Here is an 18,842-nt window from a genome sequence, read left to right as displayed (position 1 = left end):
AGGTAAATTGGCCATTATAAATTACCCCTAGTATAGGTAGGGGAATATAGGGACAGGTGAGGATGTGGTAGGAATATGGGATTAGTGTAGGATTAGTATAAATGGGTGTTTAGTTTAGTTTAGAGATACAGCACTGAAACAGGCCCTTCGGCCCACCGAGTCTGTGCCGACCATCAACCACCCATTTATACTAATCCTATACTGATCCCATATTCCGACCACATCCCCACCTGTCCCTATATTTCCCTACCACCTACCTAAACTAGGGACAATTTATAATGGCCAATTTACCTATCAACCTGCAAGTCTTTGGCATGTGGGAGAAAACCGGAGCACCCGGAGGAAACCCACGCAGACACAGGGAGAACTTGCAAACTCCATACAGGCAGTACCCAGAATTGAACCCGGGTCGCTGGAGCTGTGAGGCTGCGGTGCTAACCACTGCGCCGCCCAAAGTGTTCCCCTACAGACACTTGGTCCACTTGGCCCACCTCATTTCCTAGCACCAGATCTACCAATGGCTCCTTCCTAGTTGGACCTAGAATATACTCAACAAGGAAGTTCTCCTCAACACATTTTAGAAATTCCTACCCTTCTTACCCTTTACGCTAATACTATCCCAATCAATACTTGGGTAATTAAAGTCTCCCGAAATTACTAGTCTTCAGTTCTTTCACATAGAAACATTGAAAATATGAGCAAGAGTAGGCCATTCGGCCCTTTGAGCCTGCTCCGCCATTCGTTATGATCATGGCTGATCATCCAACTCAGTAGCCTGTTCCCGCTTTCCCCCAATATCCTTTGACCCCTTTAGACCCAAGAGCTATATCCAACTCCTTCTTGAAAACATACAATGTTTTGGCCTCAACTGCTTTCTGTGGCAGCAAATTCCACAGACTCATCACTCTCGGGGTAAAGAAATTGCTACTCATCTCAGTCCTGAAAGGTTTACCCCGTATCCTTAGACTATGACCCCTGGTTCTGGACTCCCCCACCATTGGGAACATCCTTCCTGCATCGACCCTGTCAAGTTCTGTTGGAATTTTATAGGTTTCTATGAGATCCCCCCTCACTCTTCTGAACTCCAGCGAATATAATCCTAACCGACTCAATTTCTCCTCATTTGTCAGTCCCGCCATCCCAGGAATCAGTCTGGTAAACCTTCGCTGCACTCCCTCTGTAGCAAGAACATCCTTCCTCAGATCAGGAGACCAAAACTGCACACAATATTCTAGGTGTGGCCTCACCAAGGCCCTGTATAATTGCAGCAAGACATCCCTGCTCCTGGACTTGAATCCTTCGCTATGAAGGCCAACATACCATTTGCCTTTTTTACTGCCTGTTGCACCTGCATGCTTACCTTCAGCGATTGGTGTACGAGAACACCCAGGTCATGCTGCATATTCCCCTCTCTTAGTTTATAGCCGTTCAGATAATAATCTGCCTTCCTGTTTTTGCTACTAAAGTGGATAACCTCACATTTATCCACGTTATACTGCATCTGCCATGCATTAGCCCACCCTCTCAACTTGTCCAAATCACCCTGAAGCCTCTCTGCATCCTCATCAAAACTCACCCTCCCACCCAGTTTTGTGTTGTCTGCAAATTTGGAGATATTACATTTAGATCCCTCATCTAAATCATGAGTGTATATTGTGAATAGCTGGGGTCCTAGCACCGATCCCTGCAGTACCCCACTAGTCACTGCCTGCCATTCGGAAAAACACCCATTTATCCTTACTTTTTGTTTCCTGTCCGCCAACCAATTTTCTATCCATCGCAATACACAACCCCCAATCCCATGCGCTTTAATTTTACATGCTCATCTCTTATGTGGGACTTTGTCGAAAGCCTTCTGAAAGTCCAAATAAACCATATCCACTGGCTCCCCCTCAACAACTCTACTACTTACATCCTCAAAGAATTTTAGTAGATTTGTCAAGCATGATTTCTCTTTCGTAAATCCACTACCGACGTCAGGCTGACTGGTCTATAATTCTCTGCTTTCTCTCTACCTCCCTTTTTAAATAGTGGGGTTACATTAGCTAGCCTCCAATCTGTAGGATCTGTTCCAGAGTCTATAGAGTCTTGGTAGATGACCACCAATGCATCCACTATTTCTAGGGCCACTTCCTTAAGTACTCTGGGATGCATACCATCAGGCCCTGGGGATTTATCAGCCTTCAATCCCATCAATTTCCCCAACACCATTTCTCTACTAATACTGATTTCCGACAGTTCCCCCTCTCACTAAACCCTGTGTTCCCCAACATTTCTGGTTTGACATTTGTGTCCTCCTTTGTGAAGACAGAACCAAAGTATGCATTTAGTTGGTCAGCCATTTCTTTATTCCCCATAATAAATTCCCCTGTTTCTGACTGTAAGGGACCTACATTTGTCTTCATCAATCTTTTTCTCTTCACATACCAAGAAACGTTTACAGTCAGTTTTGTACGTTTCCCGCAAGCTTACTCTCGTACTCTATTTTCCCCTTCTTAATCAATCCCTTGGTCCTCCTTTGCTGAATTATAAACTGCTCCCAATCCTCAGGTCTGTTGTTTTTCCTGGCAAATTTGTATGCCTCTTCCTTGGATCTAATGCTATCTCTAATTTCCCTTGTAAGCCATGGTTTGGCTACCTTTCCCATTTTACTTTTGCGTCAGACAGGGATAAACAATTGTTGCAGTTCATCCATGCGCTCTTTAAATGTTTGCCATTGCCTATCCAACATCATCCCCTTAAGTAACGTTTCTCAACCCATCATGGCTGACTCACACCTCATACCTTTGTAGTTTCCTTTATTAAGATTCAGGACCCTTGTCTCAGAATCAGCTATGTGACTCTCCATCTTGATGAAGAATTCTATCATATTATGGTTACTTGTCCCCAAGGTGTCTCGCACCACTAGATTGTCAATTATTCCTCTCTCGTTACACAATACCCAGTCTAGGATGTCATAGAGTCATACAGCACTGAAACAGGCCCTTCAGCCCACTGAGTCTGTGCTGACCATCAACCACCCATTTATACTAATCCTACATTAATCCCATATCCCCTACCACATTCCCACCTTCCCTCAATTCTCCTACCACCTACCTACATTAGGCGCAATTTACAAAGGCCATTTTACTTATCAACCTGCAAGTCTTTGGCTGTGGGAGGAAACCGGAGCACCCGGCAGAAACCCACGCAGTCACAGGGAGAACTTGCAAACTCCGCACAGGCAGTACCCAGAACTGAACCCAGGTCGCTGGAGCTGTGAGGTTGCGGTGCAAACCACTGCACCTCTGTGCCACCCTGTTCTCTAGTTGGTTCCTCAAAGCATTGGTCCAGAAAGCCATCCCGTATACACTCCAAGAATTCCTCCTCTATGGTATTGTAACTAATTTAATTTGCCCAATCTATATGCAGATTAAAATCACCCATAAAAACAGATGTTCCTTTATCGCATGCATCTCTAATTTCCTGTTTAATGCCATTCCCAACATCACCACTACAATTTGGGGGTCTATATACAACTCCCACTAATGTTTTTTGCCCCTTAGTGTTTCTCAGCTCTACCCATACAGATTCCACATCGTCAGAGCTAATATCTTTCCTCACTATTGCGTTAATTTCCTCTTTAACCAGCAATGCAACTCCGCCACCTTTTGCTTCTTGTCTGTCCTTCCTAAATACTGACTACCCCTGGATGTTCATTTCCCATCCCTGGTCACCTTGCAGCCATGTCTCTGTAATCCCAACTATATGATCCCTGTTTACATCTATTTGCGCGATTAATTCATCCACTTTATTGCGAATGCTCCGCGCATTAAGGCACAAAGCTTTAAGGCTTGTCTTTTTAACATTACTTGTCCCCTTCCCACTATTTTTCACTGTGTCCCTGTTTGATTCTGGCCCTTGATTTCTCTGCCCATCACTTTTCTTATTCCTCTTACTGTCTTTTGTTCTTGTCTTTGATTCACCCCCCTCCTCTGACTCCTTGCAAATGTTCCCATCCCCCTGCCATTTTAGTTTAAACCCTCCCCAACCACTGCAGCAAATAATCCCCCTAGGACATCAGTCCCGGTCCTGCCCAGGTGTAACCCATCCAGTTTGTACTGGTCCCACCTCCCCCAGAACCGGTCCCAATGTCCCAGGAATCTAAAACCCTCCCCCTCACACCATCTCTAGGGTCCTTCTTCCCTGGTCCTCGTTACTACAGAACTCCTTAAAAAAAAAAACACTACTTACTATATTTGAAATAAACTTTAAACTTTTAAACTTTTCTTACCTGAGATATTATCCAGCTATTTAGAGCTATTCCCTAACAGCAGTGACTCACCAACCAATCACCTTGCAACTCTCCTGTGACATCACTGTTGGCCATTTTTTTTCAAAACTCCGGCGCGCTGCCACTGCACTTTTAAACTCTGCCGGTCTCACTCAGTCTCTCTCCTTCCTGCTGCTGCTGCTCTTTTAAACTCTGCCGGTTTCACTCAGTCTCTCTCCTTCCTGCTGCTGCTGCTCTTTTAAACTCTGCCGGTCTCACTCAGTCTCTCTCCTTCCTGCTGCTGCTGCTCTTTTAAACTCTGCCGGTCTCACTCAGTCTCTCTCCTTCCTGCTGCTGCTGCTCTTTTAAACTCTGCCGGTCTCACTCAGTCTCTGTAATTTCACCGCAGATCTTTCACTCAATATTAGGAGGCCTATAGAATACCCCCAGTAGTGTGATCAGACTCTTTTTGCTTCTGAACTCTCACCAAATGGATTCTGTTCTTGCCTCCTCAAGGATATCTGCTCTTTCCAACACCACAATGTCTACCCGAATCAGTACAGCCACCCCACCTCCCTTTTTTCCTTTCCTATCTTTTCTGAACACTTTGTATCCTTGAATATAAAGCACCCAGTCCTCACCATTTTTAAGCTGCCTTTCCATTATTGCCACTACATCATTTTCCCCCATGGCTATTTGTGCTTGTTAACTCATCAACCTTATTCACCACACTTTGTGTGTTTACATACGTGTATTGTAAACTTGTCTTTGAATTCCTGGAAGTCCTTCTTAGTCTGCTCCTATCTAATATGGCACTGCTCTCTTCTCTAGTACTATCCAATACACACATACTTTATGCACCTTATTCCTCTTTTCTACTTCTATATGCTGGTGACCATCCCCTGCCAACTTAGTTTAAACCCTCCCCAACTACAATAGTGAACCTCCCCACAAGTACACTCATCCCAGTCCTGTTGAGGTGCAACCCACCCCTTTTGAATAGGTACCTCCTGCTCTAGAAGTGGTCCTAATGCACCAAGATTTGGGCGGCACTGTGGCGCAGAGGTTAGCACCACAGCCTCACAACTCCAGCAACCCAGGTTTGGTTCTGGATACCACCTGTGTGGAGTTTGCAAGTTCTCCCTATGACCGCGTGGGTCTATTTATTTATTTTATTTAGAGATACAGCACTGAAACAGGCCCTTCGGCCCACCGAGTCTATACTGACCAACAACCACCCATTTATACTAATCCTACATTAATCCCATATTCTCTACCACATCCCCACCATTTTATTACCACCTACCTACACTTGGGGCAATTTACAATGGCCAGTTTACCTATCAACCTGCAAGTCTTCGGCTATGGGAGGAAACCGGAACACCCGGCGGAAACCCATGCTTTCCTGGAAATGATTCAGGAAAGACCCCTGCTCCCTGATGCTCCGCAGTGACTCCAGCTGCCCCCCAAGATCAGATATCCTGAGTTTGAGCTGAAGCAGATGGAGACAGTTCCTACACACATGGTCCCGTAAGACACATGAAGTGTCCTGAAATTCACGCATGGTGCAAAAATGGCAAGCAACAGGTCTCAGCTGCTCATCCATGATATAAACAAAATCCTCTATTCTCTCTTTTAAAATCTGGTTAGTACCTTGTTTAAACTGTTAATTTTAATTAATGCCTCTAGACATGTTCTGTGCTAATACTCATTCATTTACTTACTGTTATTCTTACCTTGATTGAAGTTTTTAATTTCCCATCAACTAATTTCAAAGAATGCCTGAGATTAGAGAGAATGAGAAATACTCACCATCCAATCACTTACCTGCTCTCCCGTGACGTCGCACTTTGATTTTTCTTTTTGCCAAATGTGGGAGTCGGTGGGGCAGACACTTTATCAAACATCAGGAGGATACAAACACCGACTCCCACAGCTACCTCGACTACACTTCTTCACACCGTGCCTCTTGTAAGAATTCCATTCCATTCTCCCAGTTTCTCCATCTCCGGCGCATCTGCTCTGATGATGCAATCTTCCACAACAGTGCCTCTGATATATCTTCCTTTTTCCTCAACCGAGGATTCTCCCCCCAATGTGGGTGGGCCTTCAATCATGTCCGGCCCATTTCCCGCACTCTGCCCTCATGCCTTCCCCTCCCTCCCAGAACCATGACAGGGTTCTCCTTGTCCTCACTTTCCACCCCACCAGCCTCCATATCCAAAGGATCATCCTCTGCCATTTCCGCCACCTCCAGTGTGATGCCACTACCAAACGCATCTTCCCCTCCCTTCCCCTGTCAGCATTCCGAAGGGATCATTCCCTCCGTGACACCCTGGTCCACTTCTCCATTACCCCCACCACCTCATCCCCTTCCCACTCCACCTTCCCATGCAATCGCTGGAGGTGTAATACCTGCCCTTTTAGCTCCTCTCTCCTCACTATCCAAGGCCCCAAACACTCCTTTCAGGTGAAGCAACAATTTACTTGTACTTCTTTCAATTTAGTATACAGTATTCGCTGCTCACAATGCAGTCTCCTCTACATTGGGGAGACGAAACGCAGATTGGGTGACCACTTTGCTGAACACTTCTGCTCAGTCTGAAAGCATGACCCTGAGCTTCCAGTTGCTTGCCATTTCAATACTCCCCCTTGCTCTCATGTAACATTTCTGGCTTTGGCCTGTTCCAGTGTTCCAATGAACACCAATGCAAGCAAGAGAAGCAGCAGCTGATCTTTCGATATGGCACTCTCCAGCCTTGCTGACTGAACATTGAGTTCAATAACTTCAGAGCACGACTGGCCTTTTTTTAATATTTTATTTTTTAACCATGTGCCTGCTTTTCATGCAGTCAGAGCTGTTCATTATTCCACTATTAACACTCTCTCCAGACTAATACTTTGTCTTTCACCACAAGCAATGATACACGCTTTGCCTTTGCCCCAGCGCAGCTTTGTTCTTTATTTCTCCCTCTGCTCTATCAAACATCTTCCCCTTTGTTCTCTCCCCCACTCCCCTCCCCTCAATTGTTTAAAACCTAATTCTTTTCGAACCTTTGCCAGTTCTGATGAAAGGTCACAGACCTGAAATGTTAACTTTGCTTCTCACAGATGCTGCTGAGTATTTTCAGCACTTTTTATTTTGTCTCAAAAGTCTAGAGACCATCTCAGTGTTTTCAACTGAAGGGAAGACAAAAACAAAGGAAATTTCTTGCTGAGTTAGAAGGTAAAACTAAAGCAGGCACAGTAAATTTACTCAACACTATTTTGTTTGCAGTTTGCTGGTTGTCAACGCAATTTATGAGTAGATTATGATGAATTAATTAGTGAACCAGGGGATTAGCACAATGGCAGTCCACATAGTTGCAGGAGTGATTTGCAAGTGTTTCTCACCTTTTCAAAGGCATCTCAGAGAGTTTGGGTCGGCAGTTCATGAACACTTTCAGCTTCATATTGATCACCTGACCCAATACCTGCATGAAAAACAAATATTGTCATGCTTCATGAGGCTCATCTTATAGCAGGCATAATAGTAGTTCTGATCAACTTTCTCCATTATAAATTTCTTACAGCCACAAAGAGCTGACCTTGGCATTAACAGCATGAGGGCCCATATGAACAACATGATATATTTGCCCTCATCAACTCCATCTTTCTCCCTGGCCACTGTCTGAGGCTGAACCAGACCCTCGCAACCTTAGTGTCGTTTTTCATCCCAGGATGAGCTTCCGATCATATATCCACTCCACCACCAAAGCCACCTACTTTTACCTCTGTAACATCACCTGTCTCCACTCATGCCTCAGCTCATCTTCTGCTGATATCCTCATCTGCTGCTAAAACCCTCATTCATACCTATGTTACCTCCAGGCACAACTATTTCAATGCTCTCCTGACTGCCTCCCCCGCAACCCTCCATAAACTTGAACATCCAAATCCCATTCAACAATCACCACTCTTCTCACTGTTCTCCATTGGTTCCCGGTCTGACAATGCCTCAATTCTAAAATTCTCATCCTTGTTTCCACATGGACCTTCCCTACCTCTGTAGTCCCCACCAGACCTAAAGCCCTCAAACATCTCAATGCTTCTCCAGTTCTGGCCTCTTGTGTATCCCTAATTTTAATTGCTCCACTATTGTTTCATCAAATTTCGGTTGCTATTGCTCATGTAAAGCACCTTGGGACATTTTACTACACCAAAGGTGCTATACAAATATAAGTAAGAACTTTGAGTTCTAAGTATGGAATTCCCAAAGGGCAGTCCTTTGTTTGCAATTTGAAAGGAAGAGAAGGAGCAGTACAAGATGAAATGGAGAGTGAGGCAGCATACGAGGACAATGCAGCCTGCACTCCTCCCAAAGAATGTACAGGCCACAAAGTCTTATGAAGATCTCATTGAAAACTGCTTTGGAAGACCAGAATTTAGCAGAGAGGCAATAGGAAAAATGAACTATCTACTAACAGCTGCAACAAAGATCATCTGCCTGTGTCACAGCTCTGCCTGGAATTGTGAAAGTTACTTCGTTCAAAATTTTAAGACACTGGCAGCCACAGAAAATATGTCTAATATTATCCAAGGTGCCATCATGTTACTGAAAAATATAGTAGGGATGCTGAGGCATTCATCCAGATTGGTATTTTTCCCATAGCTGGATTCTCCAACATGCAGTAGAAGGCACCCACGTAACATTACGAGATCATACAGTTAACCTCAACCTTTTTAATAGCAAGGGGCAGACCACGCTGAATGGCCTGATTGTGTGTGACCACATCCTTCACCTCAATGGCAGATTTGCTGGAGGTTACCAGGACGCAGTTTCCCTCCAGAATTCGGCCTTGACCCTTTTACAGAGCATAATCAAGTGAACAGATGGCATGTGGGTGACGAGACATGCTTCTTACTTACATTAAAAGATGTATATCTTTATCAGTTGCAGGAACACCAATTTAGGAGTGCTTCAATGAGGTACATGCCTCTACCAATTGTCACATAGAGAATTATAGGGGCTTTAAAGGATCCTTACATTTTCTTGATAGGTCTGGAGGGGCTCTGCAATATACTACCGAGTGAATATCCTGCACACTTGTAGTTTAGTATGTGCTGCCATACAAAATTGGTCAGGTATGAATACTGCTGGGGAGGTAGCCCTAGATGAAGTTTGAGGAATGAGGTACTTTAGTTATAGAGAAACTAGAGAAGCTGAGATGGATCTCCTTGGTGCAGCAAAACTTAAGGGGCAATTTAATAGAGGTATTTAAATCATGAAAGGTTTTGATAGAGTTAGTAAAGAGAAACTGTTTCTACTGACAGTAGGGTTGGTCATGAGAGGACACTGTTATAATTAATTGGCAAAAGAGCCAGAGGTGAGATGATGAGAATTTTTTTATTAGGTTATTAGTATCTAGAATGCACTGTCTGAAAAGGGTGCTGGAAGGAGATTCGATAGCAACTTTCAGAAGGGAATTGGATATAGACTTGCATAGGAGACAATTGCAAATCTATGGGGAAATAGCAAGAGTATGATTTTATTGGATAGCTCAAAGACCAGGCACAATGGGCCAAATTACTTCCTGCTGTGTTGTAAGATTAGAGTTGGAAAAGCAAGGAAATGAAGCAGAAGGTGGACCTGCTAATGAGAGAACTCCTCAGTGATCGTTGTAAGGGGCAACAAAACTCAACTTATTAGTGAAAGCCTTCATCTGTTTAATGATTTCCCTGTGCCATCACTGATGATGCACCCTGTTCCCACCTTCTCAAAAATTATATACCCTTCAATCTAGTTTGCATCTTTGAAAATAACATATCAGTCCTCTTTGGCCCTGTAAGACCTTGCAAATTTAGAATGCATGAATGAATAACTGAGCATGAAATAAGTGTTCATCTTTATTAGAAAGAACTCAAAAGTGAAGATCAATCATCTTACTCTTTCCTCACATTTTGCTTCCTCTGAGTGTCTAAAGGTGTGTTTTCTTTCTCCTCACTTCTAAGATGCAATCTTAAAACTGCAATAGGATCAGTTATTGCAAGAGGTGCTCCTGTGGTACAACAGGTTCATGGGAAATCAACAGATGATATAAAAATAGGACAGAATATCTGACCTCAGAATGGAATTACGTTGGCTCACTCTGGTCCAATTGGCCCTACCATCTAACTCTGCTTCATCAGAAGACTACGCTTGGTCTCAACTACTCAAGAAATTTGAGGAAAGTACAAAAAGATGACGAATTTTACAAAGTATTCATACATGATGATAATGTTTTAAAGAATGGTAATTGATAATTTTAATTGTCGTTTAGTAGTACAGAACTTCAGTATTGGTGAAAATAGAAACATGTTGTCGAAGCTTTTCGTCTTGCACTCATCAAGAATAACCAAGGCAAGGGAAAACAACAACTTATACTGCATGAGAAGAGAGTGCTGATTGGTTGGCAAGTGAACTCTGATTGGTAAGGTGTTGCCATGGAGAATGCACCAGTTTACGGTGACTGACAGTTAACTGCCAAGCCTTGTTTGAAATTTAAACCAGGCAGCTTGACTCTGATTGGTCAAGGCATTACCCTGAGGAATGAACTAGGAATGTTACTTATTTTGTTCAGCTGAAACAGGCAATGTTCTGTCTGCAAAGAACAGGGCCCTGTGTATTGATATATGGAGCTTCCAGAATGCGCAAATGTGCCACGCTGCGAGCCCTGACAATCTTAAATTGGTTGTCAGCATAATTCTTAGCACACCATGGATTATTTAGAAACGTTGTCCAATGGGACGTACGGCTATATACCTAGTATCACAGTGACATTGAAATTCATATATCACATTACTCATTAGTGTGATAGGCAGGGTGTCTCTTTGGCTTGGTGGCAGCATCCTGTTAGTGGCGAACGCCACACGTATTGCTACTGCATAGTAGTAGCGTGAAACAGCTAGCTTTATTTGTTGCTCAAATTTTTGGGATACATTACCCTTCCAGGGTAATTCGAGGTGGACTGGGCACTTTTCAGGGCTGAAAAAGACGGCCTTAGGCCCATTCATAAATTTGTGTGATATACAGCGAGAAATTATATGATCAGGGTAGCCATTGTCATGCAGGATGTCTTTGATTCGACCTATTTTAACATCAAGCTTGTATGGTGAGCAAATGACTCAGGCCCTACTTACGAGGTTGTTGATAAGGCCAATCTTATAGCGCATGGAACTGTAAGAATCCCAACATGGCCGTATGTCCCAAAGACTGGCGGATTGTATCAAACATCATGTCCCTTCTGTTGTTCACAACGGGCAAGGTACAGGCTATACCCAACCAACCCATGCTTGCAAAACTCAAAACTGTGTCCAACATTAGATGTGATTCCGTGATTGGACAACATTTGCTAAATAATCCACGGTGTGCTAAGAATTACGCTGACACCAATTTCAGATTGTCAGTAGGGCTTGCAGCATGGCTCATTTGCGCATTCTGGAAGCTACATATATTAATACACAGGGCCCTGTTCTTTGCAGACAGAAGGAATATATACTAACATTACACCTGTTTCAGCTGAACACAATAAGTGACAGCCACTCGCTGGTTCATTTCTCAGGGCAATCAGAGTCAAGCTGCCTGGTTTAAACTTCAAACAAAGCTTGGCAGTTAACTGTCAGTCACCATAAACCGGTGCATTCTCCATAGCAATGCCTCTACCTATCAGAGTTCACTTGCCAACCAATCAGCACTCTCTTCTCATGCAGTTTAAGTTGCTGTTTTCCCTTCTTGCAGATTGTCCTGATGAGTGCAAGACGAAAAGCTTTGACAACATGTCTCTATTTTCAGCAATACTCAAAGTTTAATTGTATTGAAGAACAGAAACCAAAAAGTAACATCTATGGAACTAGAAATATGTAAAACAGGAATTAGAATGACAAAATCATTCTAAAAGCAGTTACCTTATGAGAAGAAAGGCTGTGCAGTGATGCAAAGGATTCCATTTACTGTAGTAGCACGATTTTACCTTAAGACCTTGGTTGCTCACTAAAGTGTGGAGTCAGAGGGAACACTGTTCTAAACATCTACCATTTAGCACCAATCTATAGTAAATTGTGTTCAGTATGAAGTTGTGCACATTTTTCTGCTTAGACATGGCTTGACTGTGCTGCAACTTATTTTATTTATATAGTATTTAAAGAAAATGTTCTCGTCAGCCTTGATTAGATTCAAATCTAGATACCAGATCCAAATGGTCAGTCTTGATACCAAGTCCCTCTTGTCTCCATGTTAACATTTTCAGGTAACAAAATGATTTTATTTTGCGAACCATTTACTTTATATATCCAAATTATTTTTACTCCTTTGTGTACCAAGGTTCCGCATAAATCAGGTTAAAGTCTAATCGAGGCTTTAACTTATTGAAGTTTTGTATGAATTTATGATCACTTATGCATTATGCTTGTTCCAAATCATCTGTTCTCAGAATGAACAAGATGGATGACAGAAAATCCATTATTAAGTTTAGTCATAGGTTAACAGTTAAGTGTACAAGCAACTACATCTAATGATTGAGAGGGGGATATTCAGAGGGGGATAAGAGGAAATATATTAGCAAATTCAGTGAAACTGTGCAAGGACCAAAGTTACTGAAGTGTCATTACTTCCTTACAGATGTACAGTTTGTGTGATTGTTTAAAAAGGAAGCCACTGTCTAATGAAGATGAAGCATACTGATAAAGCACTTTTAAATTCTTGAACTGAATTACTGTTCTCAGGGAAATAAAACATAACCCATACGCTTGTGTGTGTGTGTATGTTTCTTTTTCAGTGTGTGTGTTGCTTTTATAGTGTGGGGTGGGGAGAAGGGTAGATTTAGAAATAGCTGTTTGTTCTGTGATTTGGAATGCATGCCGATCATTTCTCTGTCATAATTTACACTGCAGGCCAATCCTGGAAAATTATTTGAAAATAAATGGAGAACAATGTACACAAATGAATGAAGTTTTCATTCTCACCATTAGTAATGGAGCAAGCATTTGTGCCTCCCTGCTTACTGGATCAAGAAAAGCCACCACTTCATAAAAAACTCCAGTTTGGGGTTGTATCTTTACGACACTGCAGAATAAAAACAAATATTTTGACGATTTAGACAACAAAACACCAGGAATACAACTTAGTTTAAAAAGGTTCAGCTGGTGAATTCGTTATTACCTCAACTGATCTTGAAGAAACTTAACATCTTTTCGAGATTTCACTTTCGGCATTGACGATAGAAGAGCATCTACCTTCATGAGTAGATCACTGCCACTTCAGAACAGAAGGAAAAAAAATCAGTTGTTGCCCAATTTTATTCCAAATCAATGGGTGATCAATATGTCTGGAATTAACAGCCATTCTGTGATGCCTTTACACTATTTCCGTATATATGTCCATCAGCTTCCTGCAAGCATACTGCTGCCCACATAGGTGGGATAAGTGCTGGAATTTCTAAGGAGCCCAGAATCCCACTAGCCACAACCCTAAAGGTTAAATCAGGAGGAGGGGATGCAGGCAGAAGAAATGCCCACCCCTTCCTCCATTGAATACTACTTATCGTAGATCTGAGTAAAGAATGGAAACACCTGCTCACATGTCGACTGCATAAAAGAGTATAATTTCTGGGCTTCCATATATAATTGAAATTCTATGAAACAAAAGTGGTCTAAGGTGCACACACTGAATAATGTGTTTTGGGGCATCCAAGTAACTGATAGATCCATTTGCAGGATATAGAACATATAGAACATAGAACATACAGCACAGAACAGGCCCTTCGGCCCACAATGTTGTGCCGATCCTTTGTCCTCTGTCAAGGACAATTTAATCTATACCCCATCATTCTCCTTTATCCATATACCTATCCAAAAGCCTTTTGAAAGTCCCTAAAGTTTCTGACTCAACAACTTCCCCGGGCAAGGCATTCCATGCCTCGACCACTCTCTGGGTAAAGAACCTTCCCCTGACATCCCCCTTATATCTCCCACCCTTCACCTTAAATTTATGACCCCTTGTAACGCTTTGCTCCACCCGGGGAAAAAGTTTCTGACTGTCTACCCTATCTATTCCCCTGATCATCTTATAAACCTCTATCATGTCACCCCTCATCCTTCTCCTTTCTAATGAGAAGAGGCCTAGAATGTTCAGCCTTTCCTCGTAAGACTTATTCTCCATTCCAGGCAACATCCTGGTAAATCTCCTCTGCACCCTCTCCAAGGCTTCCACATCCTTCCTAAAATGAGGCGACCAGAACTGCACACAGTACTCCAAATGAGGCCTTACCAAGGTCCTGTACAGCTGCATCATCACCTCACGGCTCTTAAATTCAATCCCTCTGCTAATGAACGCTAACACCCCATATGCCTTCTTCACAGCCCTATCCACTTGAGTTGCAACTTTCAATGATCTATGCACATAGACCCCAAGGTCTCTCTGCTCCTCCACATGCCCAAGAACCCTACCGTTAACCCAGTATTTTGCATTCATGTTTGTCCTTCCAAAATGGACGACCTCACACTTTTCAGGGTTAAACTCCATCTGCCACTTTTCAGCCCAGCACTGCAACCTATCCAAGTCCCTTTGCAGACGACAATAGCCCTCCTCGGTATCCACAACTCCACCAACCTTTGTATCATCTGCAAATTTACTGACCCACCCTTCGACTTCCTCATCCAAGTCGTTAATAAAAATCACAAACAGGAGAGGACCCAGAACTGATCCCTGCGGCACGCCACTGGTAACTGGGCTCCAGGCTGAGTATTTACCATCTAAGACCACTCTCTGCCTTCTATCAGTTAGCCAATTCTTAATCCAACTGGCCACATTCCCCACTATCCCATGCCTCCTGACTTTCTCCATAAGTCTACCATGGGGGACCTTATCAAATGCCTTACTAAAATCCATGTACACCACATCCACTGGTTTACCCTCATCCACTTGCTTGGTCACCTGCTCAAAGAATTCAATCAGGCTTGTGAGGCAAGACCTACCCCTCACAAAACCGTGCTGACTGTCCCGAATCAAGCAGTGTCTTTCCAGATGCTCAGAAATCCTATCCCTCAGCACCTTTTCCATCAACTTGCCTACCACCGAAGTAAGACTAACTGGCCTGTAATTCCCAGGGTTGTTCCTATTCCCTTTCTTGAACAGGGGCACAACATTTGCCACCCTCCAATCACCTGGTACCACCCCCGTCAGCAGAGAAGATGAAAAGATCATTGCCAGCGGCTCTGCAATTTCATCCCTTGCTTCCCATAACATCCTTGGATATACCCCGTCAGGCCCGGGAGACTTGTCTATCTTCAAGTTATTCAAAAACCCCAACACATCTTCCCTCCTAACGAGCACTTCCTCGAGCTTACCAGTCTGTTTCACACCGTCCTCTTCAGTAATACACCCCTTCTCATTCGTAAATACCGAAGAGAAGTACTCATTCAAAACCTCACTTATCTCTTCCGGCTCAACACACAGTCTCCCGCTATTGTCCTTGACCGGACCTATGGTCCCCCTAGTCATCCTCATATTTCTGACATACGCGTAAAAGGCCTTGGGGTTTTCTTTTATCCTACCCGCCAAGCATTTTTCATGCCCTCTCTTAGCTCTCCTAATCCCTTTCTTCAGATCCTTCCTGGCCATCTTGTATCCCTCCAGAGCTATGCCTGTGCCCTTTTTCCTCAACTTTATATACGCATCCTTCTTCTTCCTAACAAGACTCTCAACCTCTCTTGTCAACCACGGTTCCCTCACATGACCATCCCTTCCCTGTCTGACAGGGACATGCTTATCAATGGCCCCTACTATCTGCTCCTTGAAAAAGTTCCACATTTCGACCGTGCCCTTCCCTGCCAGCATATGCTCCCAACTTATGCTCCTCAGTTCCTGCCTGACAGCATCATATCTACCCTTCCCCCAATTGTAAACCTTGCCCTGTTGCACATACCTATCCCTCTCCATTACCACAGTGAATGCTACAGAATTGTGATCACTATCTCCAAAGTGCTCGCCCACCAACAGCTCTATCACTTGCCCTGGTTCATTACCTAGTACCAAATCCAATATTGCCTCCCCTCTGGTCGGGCAGTCTACATACTGAGTCAGAAAAGCTTCCTGGACATACTGCACAAACACTACCCCATCCAAACTATTCGATCTAAAGAGTTGCCAATCAATATTTGGGAAGTTGAAATCCCCCATAATTACTACCCTGTGACTTCTGCTCCTTTCCAAAATCTGTTTCCCAATCTGCTCTTCCACCTCCCTGCTGCTATTGGGGGGCCTATAGAAAACTCCCATCAAGGTGACTGCTCCTTTCCTGTTCCTGACCTCAACCCACAGTGCCTCAGTCGGCAGATCCTCCTCGAAAATTCTTTCAGCAGTTGTTACACTATTTCTAACTAACAATGCCACCCCCCCACCTCTTTTACCACCATTCCTAATCTTATGAAAACATCTATAACTGATATCTTACAGGTTTTTACACTGTTAAGCACTAATTAAATATCAAGTACTATAGCTCACTAAGCATTTAGGTCAGGACATCACACAACAGCAAAAGTGATGAAGCATTATAAATCATTGGTTAGGCCAGTGCTGGGCACCACACTTTAGGAAGGATGTCAAGGCCAAGGAGAAGGCACAGAGAAGATTTTACTGGAATGGTACCAGGGATGAGCAATTTCAGTTATGTGATGAGAGTAGAGAAGCTGGGACTGTTCTCTTTAGAGCCGAGAAGGTTAAGCAAGAATTAATAGAGGTATTCAAAATTTTGAGAGCTTTTGACAGAGTAGATGGGGAGAATCTGTCTGCATTGGCAGGCGGGTCAATGAGCAATGTACACAGATTTAAGATAATTGGCAAAAAAAATCCATGGAGGAAATAAGGAGTTTTTTTTTTACGCAGCAAATTGTTCTGGCCTGGAATGCACTACCTGAAAACATAGTGAAAGCGGATTCTGTGGTAGCTTTCAAAAGGAAGTTGGATATATTCTTGAAAAGAAGAAATTTGAAGGGTGACGGGGAAAGTCCAGGAGATTGGAACCAATTGGATAGCTGTCTCAAAGAGCCAGCACAGATATGATAGCTAAATGGTCTTTCTTTGTGCAGGCTGATTCTAAAAAAACACTGAAGCTATCAGATAATTAATAAGTAATAATGGCCAGAATTTGTCCCTCGGTGGTCGGGAGCCAGCCACCGACTCAAAAGTCGGTGATGAGCCCACCTCCACCTGGCCTGGGGATCCTGACCACATTTTGCGGTCCACAGGCCTTTAATTGGTCGAAGGTGGGACTTCCACCTCATTGAGGCAGTAAATCCCGCCTTAATGGAGCTGCCGGCCAATCAGCGAGCCTGGGCCTGGGCCGCCCAATTGGCCATGGTTAAAATCCCCGTGACAGCGGGTGGAGGCCCTTAAGTGGCCGTTAAGTGGCCACTTAAGGGCCTTGGTTGGCCTGGGGCAGGCGGGCCGTTTTTTGCCGCAGTCCTGCATAAGGCAGCGGCAGAGGCAGCAGTGGGCCGGGAAGAGCCCCCCCATCCGCCGAGCCTCGCGCTCCATTTTACGTCACCCACTTTCCCGCTCTTTTGGGGTGGGGGGCCGCGTAGAAATCTGGCCAATATTTCAGAAACGTAAAAGAAGAGCACATAAATGGGGAAACAAAAGGCATTACTTAACTAGCATATTGCAGTCAAATCAGTATCTTTATCGCAAATGTATTTCTCTAAATACAGGATTTCTAGTCTTTCACCAAGACTTAAAGAGAATCAAAACTTCTCACTCTGGAAAAAGCTACATTCAGCTGTCCATGTGTAAAAACAGGCCTAGATATATATACAAATTTTGTCAAGAGTCTGGCCTTGTGACTTATTTATAGTGTCACGGCCTTGTATCATTTTTCTCCTTGGATTAAAACAGTGTGCCTTTAAGACTCTGTTAAAAACAGTGCACCTTTAAGACAGGGAGAGAAGTTTTGGATTTTCTGAGACACAGTGTGCCACAGCTGCATTTTGTTACCCTGGGCAACAGCAGGAGAGAGAGGTCACAAGGTATAATGTTTTCCGTTAACTGTGTATAAAACTGGCAAAAATCAGTCTGAACCAGACTCACCAGCGAAGCGTACGGAAAAGAGCTGTCCATTCTCTCTCAACAAAAATTCTACAAGGAGCTACAGGCCTAATTAATTGCCTAAAGAGGAAATAACCCGTTTAAGAGACCATTTGGTTTTGCTGAAGGAACTGTTGATGCCTGCTGCAGCCCCATTGAATGCCTATCAAAACTTCATCTTCATCAAATCCAAGTGAAGACTTCGAGTAGCCTTTGATTATTTTCACATTAGAATACCTCATCCATCAGGAACGTAACCCACAAAGACTTACTTATTTATTCTTAAGAAACAGCTAATTTTAAAAACACTACTTTTAAAACCAGTTAACTACTGTTATTTTTGAGTGTATCTGTGTGAATGGGGAAGTTAGATTAAAACAAGAAGTTATAAGGTCTTTAGACATAGGTTTATCTTAATAGTTTTTAAGATTTAGTTTGAATAAATAGTTAATTTGTTGTTGTCTAAAGATACCTGGTTTGGTCTGTTTTATTTCT

General features: G+C 43.3%; 1 protein-coding gene across 1 annotated transcript in view; it reads right to left on the bottom strand.

The window, feature by feature from the left end:
• uggt2 (UDP-glucose glycoprotein glucosyltransferase 2) overlaps positions 1–18,842 on the bottom strand; it is a 740,193-nt gene that overhangs the window by 206,832 nt on the left and 514,519 nt on the right. The window contains exons 25-27 of the mRNA XM_068034396.1: positions 13,428–13,523; positions 13,232–13,331; positions 7,646–7,725 (exon numbers count right to left, since the gene is read on the bottom strand). Coding sequence (XP_067890497.1) covers positions 7,646–7,725; positions 13,232–13,331; positions 13,428–13,523 — 276 coding nt within the window. The remainder of the gene's footprint in view (positions 1–7,645; positions 7,726–13,231; positions 13,332–13,427; positions 13,524–18,842) is intronic.

The sequence above is a fragment of the Heterodontus francisci genome, chromosome 6, assembly GCF_036365525.1.
Source record: "Heterodontus francisci isolate sHetFra1 chromosome 6, sHetFra1.hap1, whole genome shotgun sequence".
In the NCBI taxonomy this organism is placed as follows: domain Eukaryota; kingdom Metazoa; phylum Chordata; class Chondrichthyes; order Heterodontiformes; family Heterodontidae; genus Heterodontus; species Heterodontus francisci.
Note: the sequence above shows the minus strand (reverse complement) of the source record. Positions and strands in the feature narration are given on the sequence as shown.